This window comes from Eucalyptus grandis, chromosome 8, assembly GCF_016545825.1.
Source record: "Eucalyptus grandis isolate ANBG69807.140 chromosome 8, ASM1654582v1, whole genome shotgun sequence".
Lineage (NCBI taxonomy): Eukaryota > Viridiplantae > Streptophyta > Magnoliopsida > Myrtales > Myrtaceae > Eucalyptus > Eucalyptus grandis.
In genome coordinates this window covers 12,343,365-12,361,618 of record NC_052619.1, presented here as the reverse complement: position 1 = coordinate 12,361,618, position 18,254 = coordinate 12,343,365, and the positions used below count along the sequence as shown (strand labels likewise).

At 39.4% G+C, this 18,254-nt stretch overlaps 1 protein-coding gene across 1 annotated transcript; it reads right to left on the bottom strand.

The window, feature by feature from the left end:
• Positions 1–9,740: 9,740 nt before the first annotated feature.
• Positions 9,741–15,335, bottom strand: LOC104416312 (oleoyl-acyl carrier protein thioesterase, chloroplastic-like). The gene is made up of 5 exons (XM_039299592.1): positions 14,000–15,335; positions 10,929–11,062; positions 10,712–10,825; positions 9,908–10,003; positions 9,741–9,807 (listed from the first exon to the last, which is right to left on the bottom strand). Exons 1-5 carry the CDS (start codon positions 14,522–14,524, stop codon positions 9,741–9,743), a joined length of 936 nt encoding a protein of 311 aa, XP_039155526.1. The 5' UTR covers positions 14,525–15,335.
• Between the last annotated feature and the right edge of the window lie 2,919 nt (positions 15,336–18,254).

Below are 18,254 nucleotides of genomic sequence, written 5' to 3'. Positions count from 1 at the left end.
GGGAAAGAAACTGTTGAAACCAGCGGAATGTCTCAAGAAGAAATAAACAAGAGACAAGCACTCGATGCTAAAGCAATTTATTCTTTATATTGTGCTTTGTCACCAACTGAATATAACAGAATATCTTCTTGTGTTACAGCAAAAGAAGTCTAGGACAGGTTACATATCACTTATGAAGGACGGACGAGTGAAGGAGACCAGAATTAACATTCTTCTTGGTCAATATGAATCCTTCAAAATGAAACCAGGAGAATCTATAACCGACATGTTTAGTCGTTTTACGATATTGTCAATGGTCTTGAGAACCAAGGACAAAAAATTTCTGATCCCATGAAGGTGAACAAGCTTCTACGTGGACTCTCCAAGGATTGGAATCATATAAAGACTTCAATAAAGAGACGCAAAGAATCATGCCATTATCTCGTAGACGAACCGATTGGAACTCTTCGATCTTACGAAGTGGAACGAATTAATGAAGACGAAGATCCAAGAGGTAAGAAATCTATTACACTAAAATCAAATGATGATTCGATGATGCAGACTCGAAGATGATATGGATGATGAGGAGCTCGCCCTCATGATAAGAAGATTCAGAAAACTGAATAGAAAAGGCAGAAGGTTCATCCCAAAGAAACAAAGTTTTCAGAGACAGCAGACCAAGTCCGTTGATGATGAGGAACCAAACAAAGATGTAGTTTGCTTCGAATGTAAAAAGAAGGGACACATCGGACCCAACTGTCCTCTTCGAAAAGAAAAGAGGAAAAGCTGAGAAATCTCGAAAAGCTCTTAAAGCCGAAACCCGGAGCGATACGAGTGTGAAGAGAGTGATGAGGAATATGCCAACCCGTGTCTAATGGCGCAATCGGACACAGACTACTGGATCGACTCGGAGCCGGTGAATTTGAGGTAAGTGACTATAAAATCCTGTCAAAGTCTCTAAATATATTGATGAGTTATGTTTTAGTCTTAAGACTTCTCTTAAAAAGATTTCCGAACTCAAAAAGGAAAACTCAATTTTAAAACAAAAGGAAAACATTTTAGAAGAAAAGGTAAAAAATTTAGACTTGAATGTTTCTACTCTTAAAGAGAGTGAAGACAATCTTTCAAAAGAAAATGCTTTCTTAAAAACTGATTTATCAAATATTTCAAAGAAATTTTCAATAGGGTTCGAAAAACTTGAAAAAGTCCTTTCAATCCAAAGACCTTACTTCAATAAGTCGGGTCTAGGTATGACAGCTGAAACAATCCCTTTGATTGAATTTCCGAAAGTAAAAGAAAGAATTAAGAAAAGACCATCGAGAGAGGCTTATAAAAATCATTTCAAAAGAGTTTTTGTAAAGCCTCGTAGGTCGAAATGCTTTAAGGTGTTCTAAGTGTAACAGTCAGGATCATTTTGAAAAAGAGTGTCCTATGTTTTGGAAGCCTGTTAAGAGAGTATGGCCTAATAATGCTCATCCTACTAACACCAAAGGACCCAAGAAAATTTGGGTACCAAAGAAAGCTTGAGACTCTTTTTGAATGCGGGTCTCTGTCAAAAAGAAGGTAAAGTGGTATCTTGACAATGGATGCTCAAGACACATGACAGGAGACTCAAAATGTTTCATAAAGCTTATTAAAGTAAATGGTGGAAAAGTTTCATTCGGAGGAAATAGCAAAGGAAGTATTGTGGGATTCGGAACTGCGAAAATTGGAAATCTCACAATAAGCAATGTCTCTCTAGTGGAAGGACTCAACTACAATCTACTCAAAGCATTAGCCAATTGTGTGATACTGGTTACAAGATCTTCTTTCAAGAAGGCATATGTTCTGGAATTAACAAAGATTCGACTCAGTCTTTCATGGGTCGAAGGCATGGAAACATCTACCTCCTTGATGTAAAGCCAAATGAAGAACAATGCTTAATCTCAATTCAAGATGAAGCAATTCTATGGCACAGAAAACTTGGCCATATCAACAAGAAGCAATTAGCCAAAATCTCTTCAAAGCAGCTTGTTCGAGGTCTACCTAAACCGCCATACCAAAAGTCGACTTATGCACTCCATGCATTCTGGGAAAGGTGTAAGAAATTCATTTAAGCAAATAAATCATGTATCTACTAATCATGTACTACGTTGCTTCATATGGATCTCTTCGGACCAACAAGAACCCGAGCATTGGAGGTAAGAAATATTGTCTAGTAATTGTAGATGATTACTCTCGTTTTACACGGGTATATTTTCTTGCAAATAAATCAGAAACCTTTTCGTACTTTGAAAAGTTTGCTAAAAAGGTTCAAAATGAAAAAGGATGTGCTATTTCTAGTATAAGAACAGATCATGGAAGTGAATTTGAAAATAAAGATTTTACGAGGTTCGTGATAAATCTGGTGTTAATCACATGTTTTCCTCTCCGTATACTCCAGAGCAAAATGGAGTTATGGAAAGAAAGAATAGATCTCTTCAAGAAATGGCTAGAACACTTTTAATTGAAAGTAAAATTTCTTCACGATTTTGGGCTGAAGCTGTTTCAACTGCTTGCTATATTATAAATAGAGTCTTTCTAAGACCTATTCTTGATAAAACCCCATATGAATTGTTCAAAGGTAAGAAGCCTATTGTTTCATACTTTCATGTGTTCGGTTGCAAATGCTTTATTTTGAAAAATGCAAATGATCGAGTTGGTAAGTTTGAAGAAAGATCGATGAAGGCATCTTCCTTGGATATTCTACATCAAGCAAAGCCTACGAGTCTACAACAAAAAAGCCAGTTTGTGGAAGAATCAATGAATGTCAAATTCCAAGACTCGGTGCAAGATGAATCCGGCCCGGACTCGCACGAAGAGACCGAATCCGCTCTAGATCTTCAAATGTCTACATCTCAAGAAGCATCTCGATTCGGAAGTCCATCATCAAGACGCTCATGGAGAATCAAATAAAGAAAAAGATCATCAACCCGGTAACCGGAAGCACAAATCCAGTCATCCCAAAGATCTTATTATTGGCGAACTTAATGAAGGAATCCGCACCAGATCAAAAAGGCATGAAGAATCTAGTCTTGTGGCTCTCATATCTGAAATTGAACCAAAAAGCATAGAAGAAGCTTTATCGATGAAAGCTGGATCGAAGCTATGCAAGAAGAGCTCGAGATAGGTTCAACATCAATGATGTCTGGGAAGTGACATCTAAACCAAAAGGTAAAACTGTTATTGGAACCAAATGGGTATTCAGGAACAAAATGAACGAAAAAGGAAAAGTCGTACGAAACAAAGCAAGACTCGTGGCCAAAGGGTATACGCAAGAAGAAGGAATAGACTATGACGAGACTTACGCACCCGTTGCAAGGTTAGAAGCTATTCGTCTATTACTTGCGTTTGCTTGTTACAAAAATTTCAGGTTATTCCAAATGGACGTCAAAAGTGCTTTCCTAAATGGATTTATCCATGAGGAAGTTTATGTGGAACAACCGCCCGGATTTGAAGACCCAAAGAAGCCAGACTCAGTCTTCAGGCTGAAAAAGGCTCTGTATGGTCTAAAGCAAGCACCTCGAGCTTGGTACGACAGACTAAGTAAGTTTTTATTACAGATTGGTTTTGTCAAAGGTAAAGTAGATACTACTTTGTTTATCAAAAAGGAAAACAAAAACTTTTTACTTGTTCAAATATATGTTGATGACATTATTTTTGGATCCTCTAATGAAAGTCTTTGCAAGAAATTTTCTAAGTCTATGCGGGATGAATTTGAAATGAGTATGATGGGAGAGTTAACATTCTTTCTTGGACTCCAAGTGAAACAAATGAAGGAAGGAACTTTCATCCATCAAGAAAAATATGCGAATGATCTTGTCAAAAGGTTTGGATTGGAAAAGTGCAAAAAGATCGACATACCAATGTCATGTTCTCGAGAAGATAAACAAGGATGAAGAAGGGAAGAAAGTAGATCAAAAGCTGTACAGAGCATGATCGGTTCACTTCTTTATCTTACCGTTTCTAGACTGATATTTTGTTTAGTGTTTGTATTTGTGCTAGGTTTCAATCAGATCCTAGAGAATCACATCTCATTGCCGTGAAACGAATTATCAAATACGTTGCTTCATCTTCAAGCATCGGTCTTTGGTATCCAAAGAGGGGAGACTTTAATCTTCTAGGATACTCAGATGCAGATCTGGCCGGTTGCAGAATCGATAGAAAAAGCACCTCTGGAACTTGTCAACTACTTGGAAACAGAACGGTGTCTTGGTTTTCAAGGAAGCAAAGCACCGTAGCTCTCTCAACAACGAAGCGAGTATGTAGCTCTTGGAAGCGCTGTTCGCAAATTCTATGGATAAAACAACAGCTACAAGACTTTGGCATTGAAGACTCATGCACGAAATCAGATGTGACAACACCGGTGCGATAAATCTCACCAAAATCCAATCCTTCATTCAAGAGCAAAGCATATTGAGATTCGACATCACTTTATTAGAGATCATATTCAAAATGGAGAAATCTCGATTCAATTTGTTGATTCAAAAAGTCAACTAGCGGACATATTCACAAAGCCTTTGGAGAAGAATCAGTTCGACTTTATCCGCTCGAGACTCAACATTTTGAAGCTTGAAGAAATTAAAGTCTAGAGACTCACCAACTCTAAGACTTTGATCTCTTAGACTCTAAATCCTGAGACTCAATCATCCATGGCTATAGACTGTAAGTTGTATTTCATATAAAAGGTACTAATTGTCATTTAGTTATATTAACTCGAAAAGGTATGATCTTTTGTTTAATAATTTTGGCAGTTATTGATTTTGAAAAGAAGTGATCGTTCACTTTCCTTGCACCGATTGAACTTCCTTTTTCAAAACTGAGTTATATATATATATAGTTTTTCCTTTCCCCAATCTTCAAAACCCTAAAAGGCACTCTCCTCTCGATACTGTTTCTACTCTTTGTTCATCATCGAGAAAGTGGTCATTTTTCTTGGGAAAGCAAGTGAAGGAATCCTCCAATAGACAAAGAAAGATGTCGTCTTCGAGGAAATCATCAAGAATCGCAAACAAGGGACCACAAAGAATGAAGAAGGGACCGACTCATTTCGATCTCATGAAGAAGAAGACTTACCAAGTCGGCGATGAGTCCGATTCGCTCTCCTCCACGTCATTCAGCATCTCCCGCCCCACAAAGTGCAAGTCATAATCTGGAAGAAGAGATAATCGAGGATGCCGACCAAGAAGAGTTCAAAAGCCCTCTTTTTGTATAAACTTTATCGTGCATTGAAAAGCAAGTACTCCATTGAACTATATAGATGACTTCCTTAAGGACAAAAATTATGGGAATGAGTATCTTTTTGAAGAAAATGGAGGAATGGGGAATTGCCCCGAAAGGAAAAAAGAGAGGAAGCACTTGCGAACATTCCAAGAGATCCTCGTATGCCAGGACAAAATCTGATTGACGGGAACGATGATGACAAAATGTTCCTTGAATTTAAACCTAAAATGGGTGTGGCAGCAAAGGTGAAAGGAAATCGGATGGATTTGTTTAAATCCAAGGATCAGGAAAAAGTGTATTTCGGTCTGTTGAAAAGAGGGGTAATCAACCCTAGAAGTGTCGATTTTGACTTCGGATTCCATCAACTTGAACCTAAGAGAGAAGTTGAATTTGCTTCAACTTGAGACTTTCCGCTCGACTCTGAGACGGGTATGATCATCGACCGCTTATTTCTATTCAAATCTTAGCTTTTTGGATGCGAATAGAATTTCATTCAAGTGTTCGAGACAAAGTCTATGTGGTAGATGTGAATATGTTGGCGGACATAGTTGGAGTTGAACGGGGACGCTATCTCCCAATCAAAGTCTCACCGCTCGAACTACTCGGATCTTGTCAAAGATAGGGATGTGGATAAGAAAATTATCTATTCCAGGATGAATGCCATCAACATTGTGCTTCACAAGATTGTGATCAATTGTCTCGGACCTAAGTCTACTTCAAAGACTTCGTGTCTCTTTCAAGCAAAATTGATGTATGCGATCAACTCGGGACGAAAGTTTTCTCTCCCGCACACTATTCTTTTCCATATGTACAGAGCGGTGTCAAAAGACAAAGGACAATTGCCTTATCTGGAGTCAGTGACCAAGATCTTGAGACATCTGAATATTGAACTGCCACATACTTTTTGTGTTCGAACGTGTGATAAGATGGTGGTAGGGTTGAAAATGTTAATGAAGATGCGTCGCAAGAACTCTCTAAGGCAATGGAGAAATTCAAAGTGAAATCTCCAGTCCAGTCTGCTTCAAAAAGGAAAGGAAAGAAGGCCATTGGTGCTTCATCGAAAAAGAGGAAAAGAACTTTTATCCTGGAGGATGAGGATGAGGATGAAGATGATGAAGATCCCACTATTCCAGCACTGACAAGAACAAGATGTTCGTGTCTTATCCGAGAACTTCAGCAGGCGAGAGAAGAAGAAGAACAGAGAGAGAAGGAGAAAGAAGTTGAGGAAGAAGGAGAAGAAGAAAAAGAACAGTCCGCTGATAAATGAGAGAAGGGAAATCAAGAGCATGATCATCACTCTTCCCTTTCGATGTCTTAGAGACGGGGAGTTAGCGAGCAAGAGAGGTCTCCACCTCATGCTGCTGAAGATCCAAGACAATCTCCAGAAGACCCAGAAGAAGTTCAGGTCTCTCAATTGCCTGAAGAAGGTGATACGTCGATTCCAAATCTGCCAGACCGTTCAGAAGCGCCATCGCCCGCATACACACCATCCGAGAAAGCCAATGCCGGTACACGACGGATGATTCTGCAGATCTTCGTAGTATCATGAATATTCTTCGAAAATGCGTAACCGAGATATATATTCTGGATTTGTGAAATCCAAGCTTTGAAGCATGCTGGACAAGCATCTTCGTCTCTATGGAAGATAAATTCAAAGACCTCGCTCCGCAACTTCAAGCCAATGCCAAGAGAGAAGAGGTAGCTCATCTCGCGAGAAGATCGAAGAAGCTCGAAGGAGTAGTCCAGTCCATTGGGGATTTCCAGATCGTGCGCATTCCCAAGCAGACATGACTCCTTTCTCACCCTCTTTTTAATGATGACAAAAAGGGGGAGAACCAATTTGAACAAACATTATTTTAAAACTTTATTTGACTTTTGTGTTTATGTTTGAGTATGACTTGAGAACTTGAACTTGAGTGTTAGACTGAATTGGCTGTGGATTTTGATGCTTGACTGGTTGCATTTATATCAAGTATTGTTACATGGTATTACTCATGAAAGACTAACCAATTTGCTGTGGATGCAGAGTCTGGTTGTTTATTAATCTTTATGAGTTAGCCATATTGCTTGAGAAATGTTTTTGCAGGTCAAAGTTGTTCAAATCTTCAAGAAAGTTTTGTCACCATCAAAAAGGGGGAGATTGTTGGAGAAATCTTTCCGAATATTTTGAAGCGACAAAACATTTCTATCGATCTAAGTCCGGATATCGATAGTTAAAGTCTCAAGACTTTATAGTCTCAAGACTTTGTAATCTCAAGACTCAAGACTCAAGACTCAAAAACATTCTCACCGACAGTCTTTCTAATCCAAAGTGTTGAAGGAAATCCAAAGCCGAGGTTTATGGTTGAGGATTTGATCCTATCCTCGGAATAGATTCTTTGGTTGGATAATCATTTCGGATTCTTTAATTCTTATCTAAGATCGATTGAAGATCCGATGGTCGACGAAATAATCTTGGATTATTCTATTCTTGGAAACCGAGATCCCGATTGTATGGGCGAACGGGATTGATGGGCTATCATCGATTCCTTAAATAGCTCGGATGATCTTCTTGATTGATTCCGTCCAACGGGTAGATTGGAGGAATTCCTTTGGTAAGTGCCAACGGCTATGATGGCATGAAGGAGTATAAAAGGAAGACGTTCTAGTTGTCTTAAGTGTGTGATCGATAGAAAAATTCCAGAGTCTGAAGATCCTTGATTGTTAGTTGAGACTGAGCGAAATTGTATACTGAGAGTGTTTATACTTGGTGACGCCTTGAGTGAGTGTGGTAGATCATCTACACCTAGAAATCAAGGAAGATCAACACTGTAACAACTCTTTGATCATAGTGGAATCCAGCCAATCGGCTGTCGGTGCGAAAAGAGTGGACGTAGGCTTGAATCAAGCCGAACCACTATAAACCGAGTGTTCAATTCTCTCTTTTCCTTACTCAGTCTTGCGATTGAATTTTTAACTGTTGCAAATTCTCTAATTGTTTAAATATCGTGCAAGCTTCGAGAAATTTTTGTATACCTATTCACCCCCCTAGGTACTCGTACTAGCTATTTCAATCAGAATAGATCACAGGACAAGCGGAGTCAGAGCAGCGTGTATCCATATCTGGTCTTTAAAATCAGTGAAAGGTAATTTGTCAACCAAGAGGAGGTACCGTTTGTATTCACCTTCAGCCAAGTCATTACTGTGCGATCGCTCCCGTGGTCTGGTTTCACTTGTTTTACTTGTTTGTCCATGACTGGTACTGATTTTAAGGAAGCTGCTTCCGTGGTTTTTCGTCCAGGATGACCACTGTCTTGATGATCAGAAGAAATACAAGGCAACTATTTTGCAGTTTGAATAGTCTTTACCCAACTACAATTATGTATCTTCTCCATTCACGTAATAACGCATTCCTCGTTTGAGAAGTCCAACATATGATGCTTTCTGTTCTCAGGATATTGTAAAACCAACAACATGGTTTCGTCCAGAATTTGGTATTTTATTTTCACGAGGAGTTAAAACCGAGAAGTATTATCTCCACGGGCAGTGTTCGACTGGTATGGCGTTTCTAATAAAGATCCCTTATGCTAATAGTCCCGGAAGCTTGCATCTCAAAGACAGCTCTTCTTTTTGTGACGGCCCAAGCGGCGGTGCACGGGGAGGAGGGATGGCGGTGCGTTCGCGCCTCGGTCCCCGGACGTGCGCAAGGAAGGGGTCCTCTCCCTCTTGTCCCACATCGCTTAGGGAGAGAGTATAGGGCGAGTTTATAATGGCTTGCGCCCCTTAATTTGTGTGACGCGTTTTAAAGCCGTGAGGACTAGTGTCCAAAGCGGACAATATCACACATTGGGCCCGGGTCGTTACATAATCTGAGTGAAAATATAGCACTTTCTGTTTGTGTCTCCCTCTCTTCATTAGCGTGCGATCCACCCCAAAATTGAAGGAAAGCATCCACTATTGCTGTATATTAGATACAATAACAAAATCTCCATCAAACAAAGTTGCAGTGACTCAGGGGCATAATTACATGGCCAAACATGTGGCTTACAATTTATTATGCAGAGTCATTTCGTTTTCATATTGTATTTATTCCCAGATATTAAGAGGAAAGAAAGGCCAAGTGGTTTTGGAATCTGGTCAATCATTGGTAATTCTGTCTGATCGTATGTCTCCAGACATGTGAGAATCTCGAGCATATAATTATATATTACACAACCCCAATGAATTATTACTTTTAGAATTAAGAAAAATTCTGAAGATCCTTGGCTAGGTATCGCAATGCCACTATTATAGTCCCAGGCATCCATAAGGCGCGATGCCGTGCTTCTGCAAATTCGTAATAATACCACTCTTTGAGATTGGTCCACAGTCCACAGAACTAGCACAGTAGACGACTTCTGGCATGTTCATTGAATTCGGAGAAACTTCTGACTAATGAGGTGAGTCAAAACACCAACCAACTAGCAAAGTTTCACACATCCATGCACATACTTATATTGTTTTTATCCCTCTTGCACCTACATTATCACCTAATCTGGGTATCACTTTAGCAAGGCAAAAGGCCCCTTATAAGCTCCTTCGTCAAATATACTGATGTTGAATTGCATGCTGCATTTTCAAGTGTGATCATACTCAAATTCAAGAAATGCATGATAGATTATACTCAACAAAGATGATGTTTATGCCTATGATATGAACACGAATGCACCTTGATTCTCGTGGACTAAAAATCAGATACTCATCACGAACATCATCGTTGACCTTCTGAAGTCTTCTAGTTTCTTGATTCATCATGACCCACTTGCTGAGAAATCAGATGGTTGAACCGGTCAACAATGTACAGTTCATATAATCAAAACCAAAAGAGTACCAACAGTATGCATTTTTAACTATCGTTGCAGGGGAAATTTATTACATAAGGAGCTTATATAAGGTAGAGCTTCAACATCTAATAAAGGGAAAATATACCTATAAACAAATATTCTCGCACTTACATATCCCATAGACATGTCTGTAAATTATCTCTTCTGCTTGAAGTTTTAGAGAAGAATTTATAAACCTATGGCTCACCCAAGAAAACACAAAGTTCTGCTTGAAGTTTTAGAGAAGAATTTAATAACCTATGGCTCACCCAAGAAACCCCAAGATAGCATCAGACAGAGAGGAACGCCAATACTTCTGTCAAAGATACAGTTCCTTCATGCTAATCTCAAAAGTATCCTGAATATGAATGTCTTAAAAACATAGATATAGAACAATGCAGAACTGATGCAATGTTGCCCTGCGGCCCCAAGGTAATTGACAAAAAGCTAATTGGTCGCTACAAAAAGCCTTTGCCAAGCAGGGGAAATATTATTTTCTCCACCATCTGATGGCATTCACTCCATTGGTAAAAAGAAACGAAATATGAAAAACCACTCTTCCTGGACGTGGTAGGTAACTTAGGGCAACAGACAAGAGAAAGCAGCATCCCCAGTACAAACTCGCACTTCAAAGAAATGAACAAGTTTACCTAGTAGCTCTTCCAATAACTTGACCATTTGCATAGTCCTTGAGTATCCAGTCTCGTCTAGTTCCGATCCTGCCTTCTCCATGAAGCCATGTCTCTATTTCCACCACATCACTCCTGACACAAATGACGTACTACTATCAGGGCATGAATGACAATCCTAAACCCATGTGCAAGTCATTCAATGTCGGATGTGAAATATAAAAGTAGACAAACTCACCCAGCTGGGTATTTGTATATTTCAATGTGCATGCGGGCAGTCACCCATATGAGATTCATTTTCCGCATTGTAGAGGTCGTTGCAAATCCATCAGTCGAAAATCCAAGACTCTGAATATGATTACACGCAGCCTCCTGCAATGCAGATATCATTCTGTTTGTCACCAGAAATCCTTACTGCAATTGCAACTTGAGACCAATCTTTCCAAATAGAGAAAAACAAAATTTTCCTACTGCCATTAATGAGCCTATCGATCTAACCAAATATTGGATCAACACGTTTCGTCGAAAGAAGAAACGAAGATTAAAATGAGAATTAGCAAGTCCATGAGGGGTAGTCAATATCATTCAACCAAATCCTAAACCCAGTGACAAGCAATCATTTAGAAACTCTAATCCAGGAGATGGCAGACAAGAGACATAAACAAAGACCAACTGCTCTATTACTATATTTCTCAAAATCCAAGAGTTATAAGCAATTCGCAGCAGTAATTAATAATTTGTTACATTTAAACCGAGATACATGCTTGTTTGTTTGGGGAGAAGAATACTAGGAGTGCCAAAACTTTCATACCATGGTTACTTTAGTGTAAAAACATTTTTTTCGCTCACTTATCATATTGGAATAAAATTGCTCATTTAAATGCCACTTCCTGTCTTATGTGGAAATTTTTTATTTTTTATTTTGAGTTTTTTGTTTTTATTTTTAATTTGCCTTTTTTTGGCTTTTTTTATATGGGGCTGGCGAGGGTTGCCAGCAAACCCTCGCCTAGATTGGGCAAGGGCCGCCTTGCCCTCGGCCACGAATGCCTTGAGTGAGGCTGTTGAGGCCTCGCTTGTAGTTGGCGAGGTCACGATGCCCTCGCCAGCTTTAGGCAGCATTGTCTATGGCCGATGGGCCCCAATAGCGCTCCTTAGGACCTTCGTGGCTGAGTGCAAGGCAGCCCTTGCCTAGTTTGGGCAAGGGTTTCGCCTCTTGCAAGGGTCGCCGGTGACCCTCATCGGCCATAAAGAAAAAAACCAAAAATATATATACATAATATTAAAATAATATTAAAAAATTGTCAACGTTATGACAATAAAATCATGTTAGATGACTAGCGTTCATGTTGGATTTTTTGATAAGGCAAATCGGAATTGGTGATCAAGTGAGCGATTTTTCAAATTTGTGACACTTAAGTGAGTGAAATTTTTTTTTGACATTCAAGTGAACGCCTTATGAAAATTTTGGCACTCTTACTATTATTCTTCCACTCCCCACTCCCACATAAAAGAGTATTGGATTCATAGGGTTTGAAAAGTTCAGTTTCAAATTATGCAAATATTCAAGTCCTATTTGGTAATTGGTTAAATAGTGTTTAATTCTATTCTTTAATTCCCGGAATGAAAGAAAAAAAGAAGAATAGAAATTTGTTTGGTAGCTTTTTTTTTTTCTTTCGAGAATAAAGAAGTAAAAATGAAATTATTATTTTTTATCCTCGAGAATAACTCTAAAATCAAGATTTTTTTAAAATCTTATCTTTTTTTTCTTTTTCTTTTCTTTTTCTTTTCTTTTTATTCTTCTAGCTGGTCAACAGCCTTGGCAATGGTCGACGATCAAGTAGACGAGAGCCTATGACCTTGTTGGCTTTTCGGTCAAGCCTTGCTAGCGGCTAAGTGAGGCTTGTTAGGCGACAAGACTCTGTGAGGCCACATGCTCTCTTTTGGTCGGTCACCGATCATCGTTGAGGTCGGCAACCGGGTAAAAGAAGAAGGAAAAAAAGAAAAAAAGAAAAAAATTATTTAAATATTAAAAATAATTAATTCATGAAAGAATTTAAGGATCATACTAAATGCATTTTTATTTCAAGAATAGAATTTTATGTAATTATGAAAGTTCAGAAACTAGCCTAGACATTTCCAAAAATAGAATGATTATCCAAGGGACTCTAGTGTGCATGACAAAACCTCTATTTCAAAAATTGAGAAGTTAAAAATTTTAGTTTCTGATTTATCCTTCAAATCTATTTCTAAAATAGAAATTTGTTCTAGAAATAAAAAAATTAAACTGCGTAACCAAACGGATTTTTGTTCTAAACCTGTTTCGGAGAACAGATAAATAGAGAAGTAGAAATTTTACAATGCGCGCCCTTAGGACGCGCATGATTTCTCTATCTGTCTCTTTTCCTATTCTTCGAAACATGTTTAAAATAGAAATCCGTTTGATAATACAATTTCATTTTTCTATTTTTGGAACAAATTTATATTTCAGAAATAGATTTGGAGTATAAATCAAAACCTAAAATTTTTAACTTTATTATTTCTGGAATAGCAATGAGAAATTAAAAATTTCCTCATCGTTCACTCTCGTCATCAGCTATCGCTCACCCGCCACCCTTGGGACATTGGACACTTGCCATCGGCCGTCAGCCTTGGCTATCGGCCACCAAACTTTGGCTGCTAGTCGCCAACCAGCCGCTGGATGCCCATTGATTGTTGCTGCTCATTGCCAATCGCTAGACGCCGGAGGCCCACTATCGACTAATAGACATTGGTCGCCGATTGCTCGCAGCTCACCACCGACCGTTGGATGTTGGCTGCTTGCTGTCGGCCGTTGGACTCCGTACGTTGGACGTTGGACATCGGACTCTGCACATTGGATGTCGGCCATCAGCCGCCGAACGTCGAATTACAAACGTCGGATGCTGGATGTCGGCCACTAGACATCGGACTTCGGACTCTGGCCGCTAGGCAATGGTCGCCGGCTTTCGAATTTCGGCCTCACCTTGCCAATCGCCGGATGCCGGACGCTAGACGTCGGACTCCGGTTACCGAAAACCGGTCGTCGCTGCTTCAAGAAATATAAATTTTATTCTTTTATCAAACGAATTTTTATTTCAGAAATATAAATTTTGAATCGTTATCAAACGCGTTTCTTTACTTTTGGAAACTTGTTTGTGAATCCGTTCCAAAATTTTTATCATACACGCCTATTAATATTCACAACCCTTACATAGACCAATCACACTCAAAATCTCATCTTTGCCCAAAACCCATTAAAAGAAAATCAATTCGAGACCCGATCACAAAAACCTGCAACAGATTGGCCATGGTCTCGACGGTGGCCGTCTTGTTGATCCCCACCTCATAGCACCTCACCATGAAACTCTCCTTGTACGACAGCCCGTCCTCCGTCAAGCTGCCCAACCTGAGCCGGTTGGCCAAGCTGCTCGACCTGGGCTCGACCCGGGCCGACCCGTTGCAGACGACCGCCAAGGTCAGGGCTTTGCTCGCCGGATAGCAAGAGATGATGGCGGTGGCCGCGGCCCTCCGCCCCGAAGGGAGGAGCCCGGGCTTTGGCGTGTCGAGAATCTTCATGGGGCCAGGGCTTTGACATGGTCCGTGGCGTTCCAGGAGAACTTCAACATGTCGTGAGCGTGCGCGGGTGATGCAGAGAGGCTTCTGTTGGTTTCCGAAGCGGCAAGTTTCTTGGAGATGGAGATGGTGGATGCGAGGCGACGGTGGGATCGGCGGAGCCTTACGGGCCTGGACATCGATGTGTCGATGCGACCAAGGACGTGGAGTGGAAAAAGAATCCATCGCGGAGAGGCCCGGCATTCTGACCTTGGATTCCGACGTGTTTCGCGACGCGACACCTGAACTGCCGAAGCTTTCGTGTCTGACGCCGACGACTTGATGCTTCGATGGGACGGAGGATGCGGACTAGAAATAGCACTTTCTAGATAGATTTCCTGTCGTGCCGCTAGATTTGGACATTTGACTTTTTATCATTTCGCGTCCCATTACCAAATGCCGTCAAAGTGCTTGGTAAATCTATTTTATGTGAAACAATTCAATTTTCAAGGGATCCATTGTACATTACTTCAAGATAATCGATATTATGACTATAAAAATTTCTAACCTATTACTTCATCAAAATTCTTGATTATTCATTAGCATCATTATTTTTTTCTAACGCATACATCCATCTCTGGTAACTAATTTTTTATTTAAATTAATGAGCAAAGAGATTTTTTTATTTTTGCCCCTTCTCCCATTCAATTGTGACACAAAAGATGGATACCTCATATGCAGGAAGAGGGTAAGGCCTTGATCGCTCAATGCAGCTGGGACGAGATGACGTGACATACTATGATCACGTACAGAAGTGCTGCCCTGGCTCGGCAATATGGAACCTCTCAACTACTCCCGTTCTTTTATGAGGTCCTATTGGGATCGGTAGGCCCAAGCCTTTCCCCTCTCCTTGACCAAGCAATAATTCTCCACGGCTGACAAATCGGAGTTGAGGCTGTAAAAGAAAGGCATTGGCCCCCATCCCCCCACTGGGATTTTGCTTTCCTTATCTATGTGCGCACTGCATCAGCACTAGCAAAAGAAAAGAGTTGGCTTTATTGAAGAAGAAGGGGGGCGAGTGCTTGTGGGCCCCCTTTGTAGCAAGAGCTTGTTTGACCCTCACTCCCCTTTCCTGAGAGGGGGCCGCGCTATCTTTCCACAACGGCTGACCAGTGGTGGCAAAAAACGAACTCGAGTGGGATCCGTGTGGTTCGTGTTTTCTTGTGTTGAGAGCCTTTCATTCTCTTATAGAAGCCTGCGTCCACGCCGGGGATGGGTAAAGCCCAGCGAAGCAGCAACAGGGAGCACTAAGTAATGGGGGAGATGAGGGCGACTCCACCCATGGGTTGGACCACACCACAGGTTGAAGTCATTCCATGGCAGGAGAAGGGCAGGGCAGCGTCCTCGTTGTCAGACTGAAACAAGAAAGGGAAGCTAGTCGTTGGAGAGAAGACAAGGCTCGTGGACTATGACTCCACAGAAGAGCCTTACTCTATAGAGGCGTTAACGCGCTACAATTAGCACTTTGAAGCCAGCTGAAGGATGCGTGCTAGTAGTGCACAATGGCTTTCAAGCTTCACTAATAGTGCTTGAAAGGCTATTGATAGGGCCAATGACAGGGCCAATAAATGAGATGCAATTGCTGATAATTTAGTAAAGACTTATCTCGTATCGAGTCTTAAGTCATTAGTGTCATATTGGTTTGTTAAATCACATAGTACGATTCTTCAAATTTATCAATATTTATTATCTAAGTAGTATCAACACACGATACGATATGTAGACACGTCAATTATCAAAAATAAAAAATTCCAACACGTTGGGACACATTATATATTAAATAAATATTTTTAAATTAATTTAATTCAAATTTATAAATAATTAATTAATTAAAAAAGAGCCTACAATGAATTTACACTAATAATATTAATAAATTGACAAAAGTTATTGATGAAACTAAGAAATTAGAATCAACTTATTTAAATAAATTCATGATCTTCAATAATGATCAAAATTTATTACCATTCAACATCCAATATTTTTATTTTTTGAAATTACTTTTTAATCTTATTTATTTATTTTTTCGATTAAAAAAATCCCATCATGGGGTCCACCCCCAACCCCCTCCCTTCCTTCCCTCGTCTCTCTCCCCCAACCCCCAAATTTATTTCTCTTTTCTTTCCATTCCCCACCACCTGGCAAGCTGTAACTTCCCCATCTTCAAATTTATAAAAAATTAATTAATTAAAATAAAGAATCTACAATGAATTTACACTAATAATATTAATAAATTGACAAAAATTATTAATGAAACTAAGAAATTAGAATCAACTTATTTAAATAAATCTATGATATTCTATAATGATCAAAATTTATCACCATTCAACATCCAATATTGTTGTTTCTTGAAATTACTTTTTAATCTTATTTATTTATTTTCTGATTAAAAAAGTCCCATCATGGGGTCCACCTCCAACCACCCACCCACCTCCCTTCTTTCCCTCGTCTCTCTCCCCCTCCCCCAAAACCCCCAACCCCAAATTTATTTATTTATTTATTTTTTTCTCTTCCCCACCACTTGACAGGCTATCACTTCCCTCTCTCTTCAAATTTATAAACAAATAAATAATTAAAAAAGAGCATATAATGAATTTACACCTAATAATATTAATAAATTGACAAAAGTTATTAATGAAATTAAAAAATTAGAATAAACTTATTTAAATAAATCCATGATCTTCTATAATGATCAAAATTTATCACTATTCAACATTTAGTATTTTTATTTTTTGAAATTACTTTTTAATCTTATTTATTTATTTTTCGGTTAAAAAAAGTCCCTAGTTCCCCTCCCCCAAAAATTTATTTCTCTTTTCTTTTCCTCCCCCACCACCTCACAAACTGTCGCTTCCCCCTCTCTCCAAAATTAAAAATCGCCCCCAACCCACCCCTACCCCCAGCTCCCTTCTTTCCCTAGTCCCTCCCCCCACCCTCAAATTTATTTCTCTTTTCTTTCCCTCCCCACCACCTGATAGGCCGTCATTTCCCTCTCTCTCCAAAATTAAAAATCACGCCAAGTCCATAGAATCCCCCCTTTTTTTCTTTTTGAGTTTCCTTCTCAAAAACCCTAGCTAGTGCCCTCCTTCTCCTCCTTCTCCTGGCCACACGACCCCTTCCATCGTACACGTGTGTCGAAACGTGTCGAGAAAAGTTACCATGTGTCGAAAAATCTGACATGCATGTCCGACACGCTTTGACACATGTCGGACATGACATGGAAGCACGTGCAACGTGTCCGTGCTTCATAGTTTATTATCTCGAGTTGAGATAAAATCACAATTGTATTGTTAGATATGCGTCAAACTCGTGTGTGTTTCTTAATTGGACTTGATACATTCCATATTATTCTTGACACGTGATTGACTTAGAAATGACTTCTAAGACTATATGTACATGATTGACTTAGAAATGACTTTTGAGACTATACCTACAATCAAGAATTCTAGGAATATCTTCTTTTTTTGTTTATATTGTGGGCATTCATAAAAATTTTCCCACACAGTGATTCTATTGATAATAAAGTTTGTATCTTTTGCGGTTTTTGTTGTTTCAACTGTATGTTTGAGGATGGCCAAAGATAATGTTACATTTTAAGGTTACTTTCCACTATCGAGACTATCAAATCTTAGTCATGTGACAAAATTATTTTTATTTAGAAGGAAATTAGGCTTGAATTATCAATAAACGAATATTTTATTGATCTCTACGTTATGACACATCAAAACGCAGTAAAGCGAAAAAAGAGAGTATAAAATTGAGAGACAAGGGTAGATTTCAACAAACAGTTCAAAGAGAGTGAACAAGCATAGGAAGACAAGCCAGACAATGTTGTAACTGGTTCTCTCACTCTCAGCTTCTGTTGTCGCACTTCTAGAAAGAGAGCATTGTCAAGGGTTTGCTGTGTCATCATGCCGAATCCTTGAGCACCCAGGAG

What these genes read in the sequence shown, in the direction of transcription:
- LOC104416312 (XM_039299592.1), bottom strand. Translation starts at nt 14,524, where the DNA reads ATGCCGGGCCTCTCCGCGATGGATTCTTTTTCCACTCCACGTCCTTGG. An exon ending in CCATGGCCAATCTGTTGCAG is followed by an intron (nt 11,063 to 13,999) that starts GTTTTTGTGATC and finishes TCTGCATTGCAG; the next exon opens with GAGGCTGCGTGTAATCATAT. An exon ending in TTTAGTCCACGAGAATCAAG is followed by an intron (nt 9,808 to 9,907) that starts GTGCATTCGTGT and finishes TTGAAAATGCAG; the next exon opens with CATGCAATTCAACATCAGTA.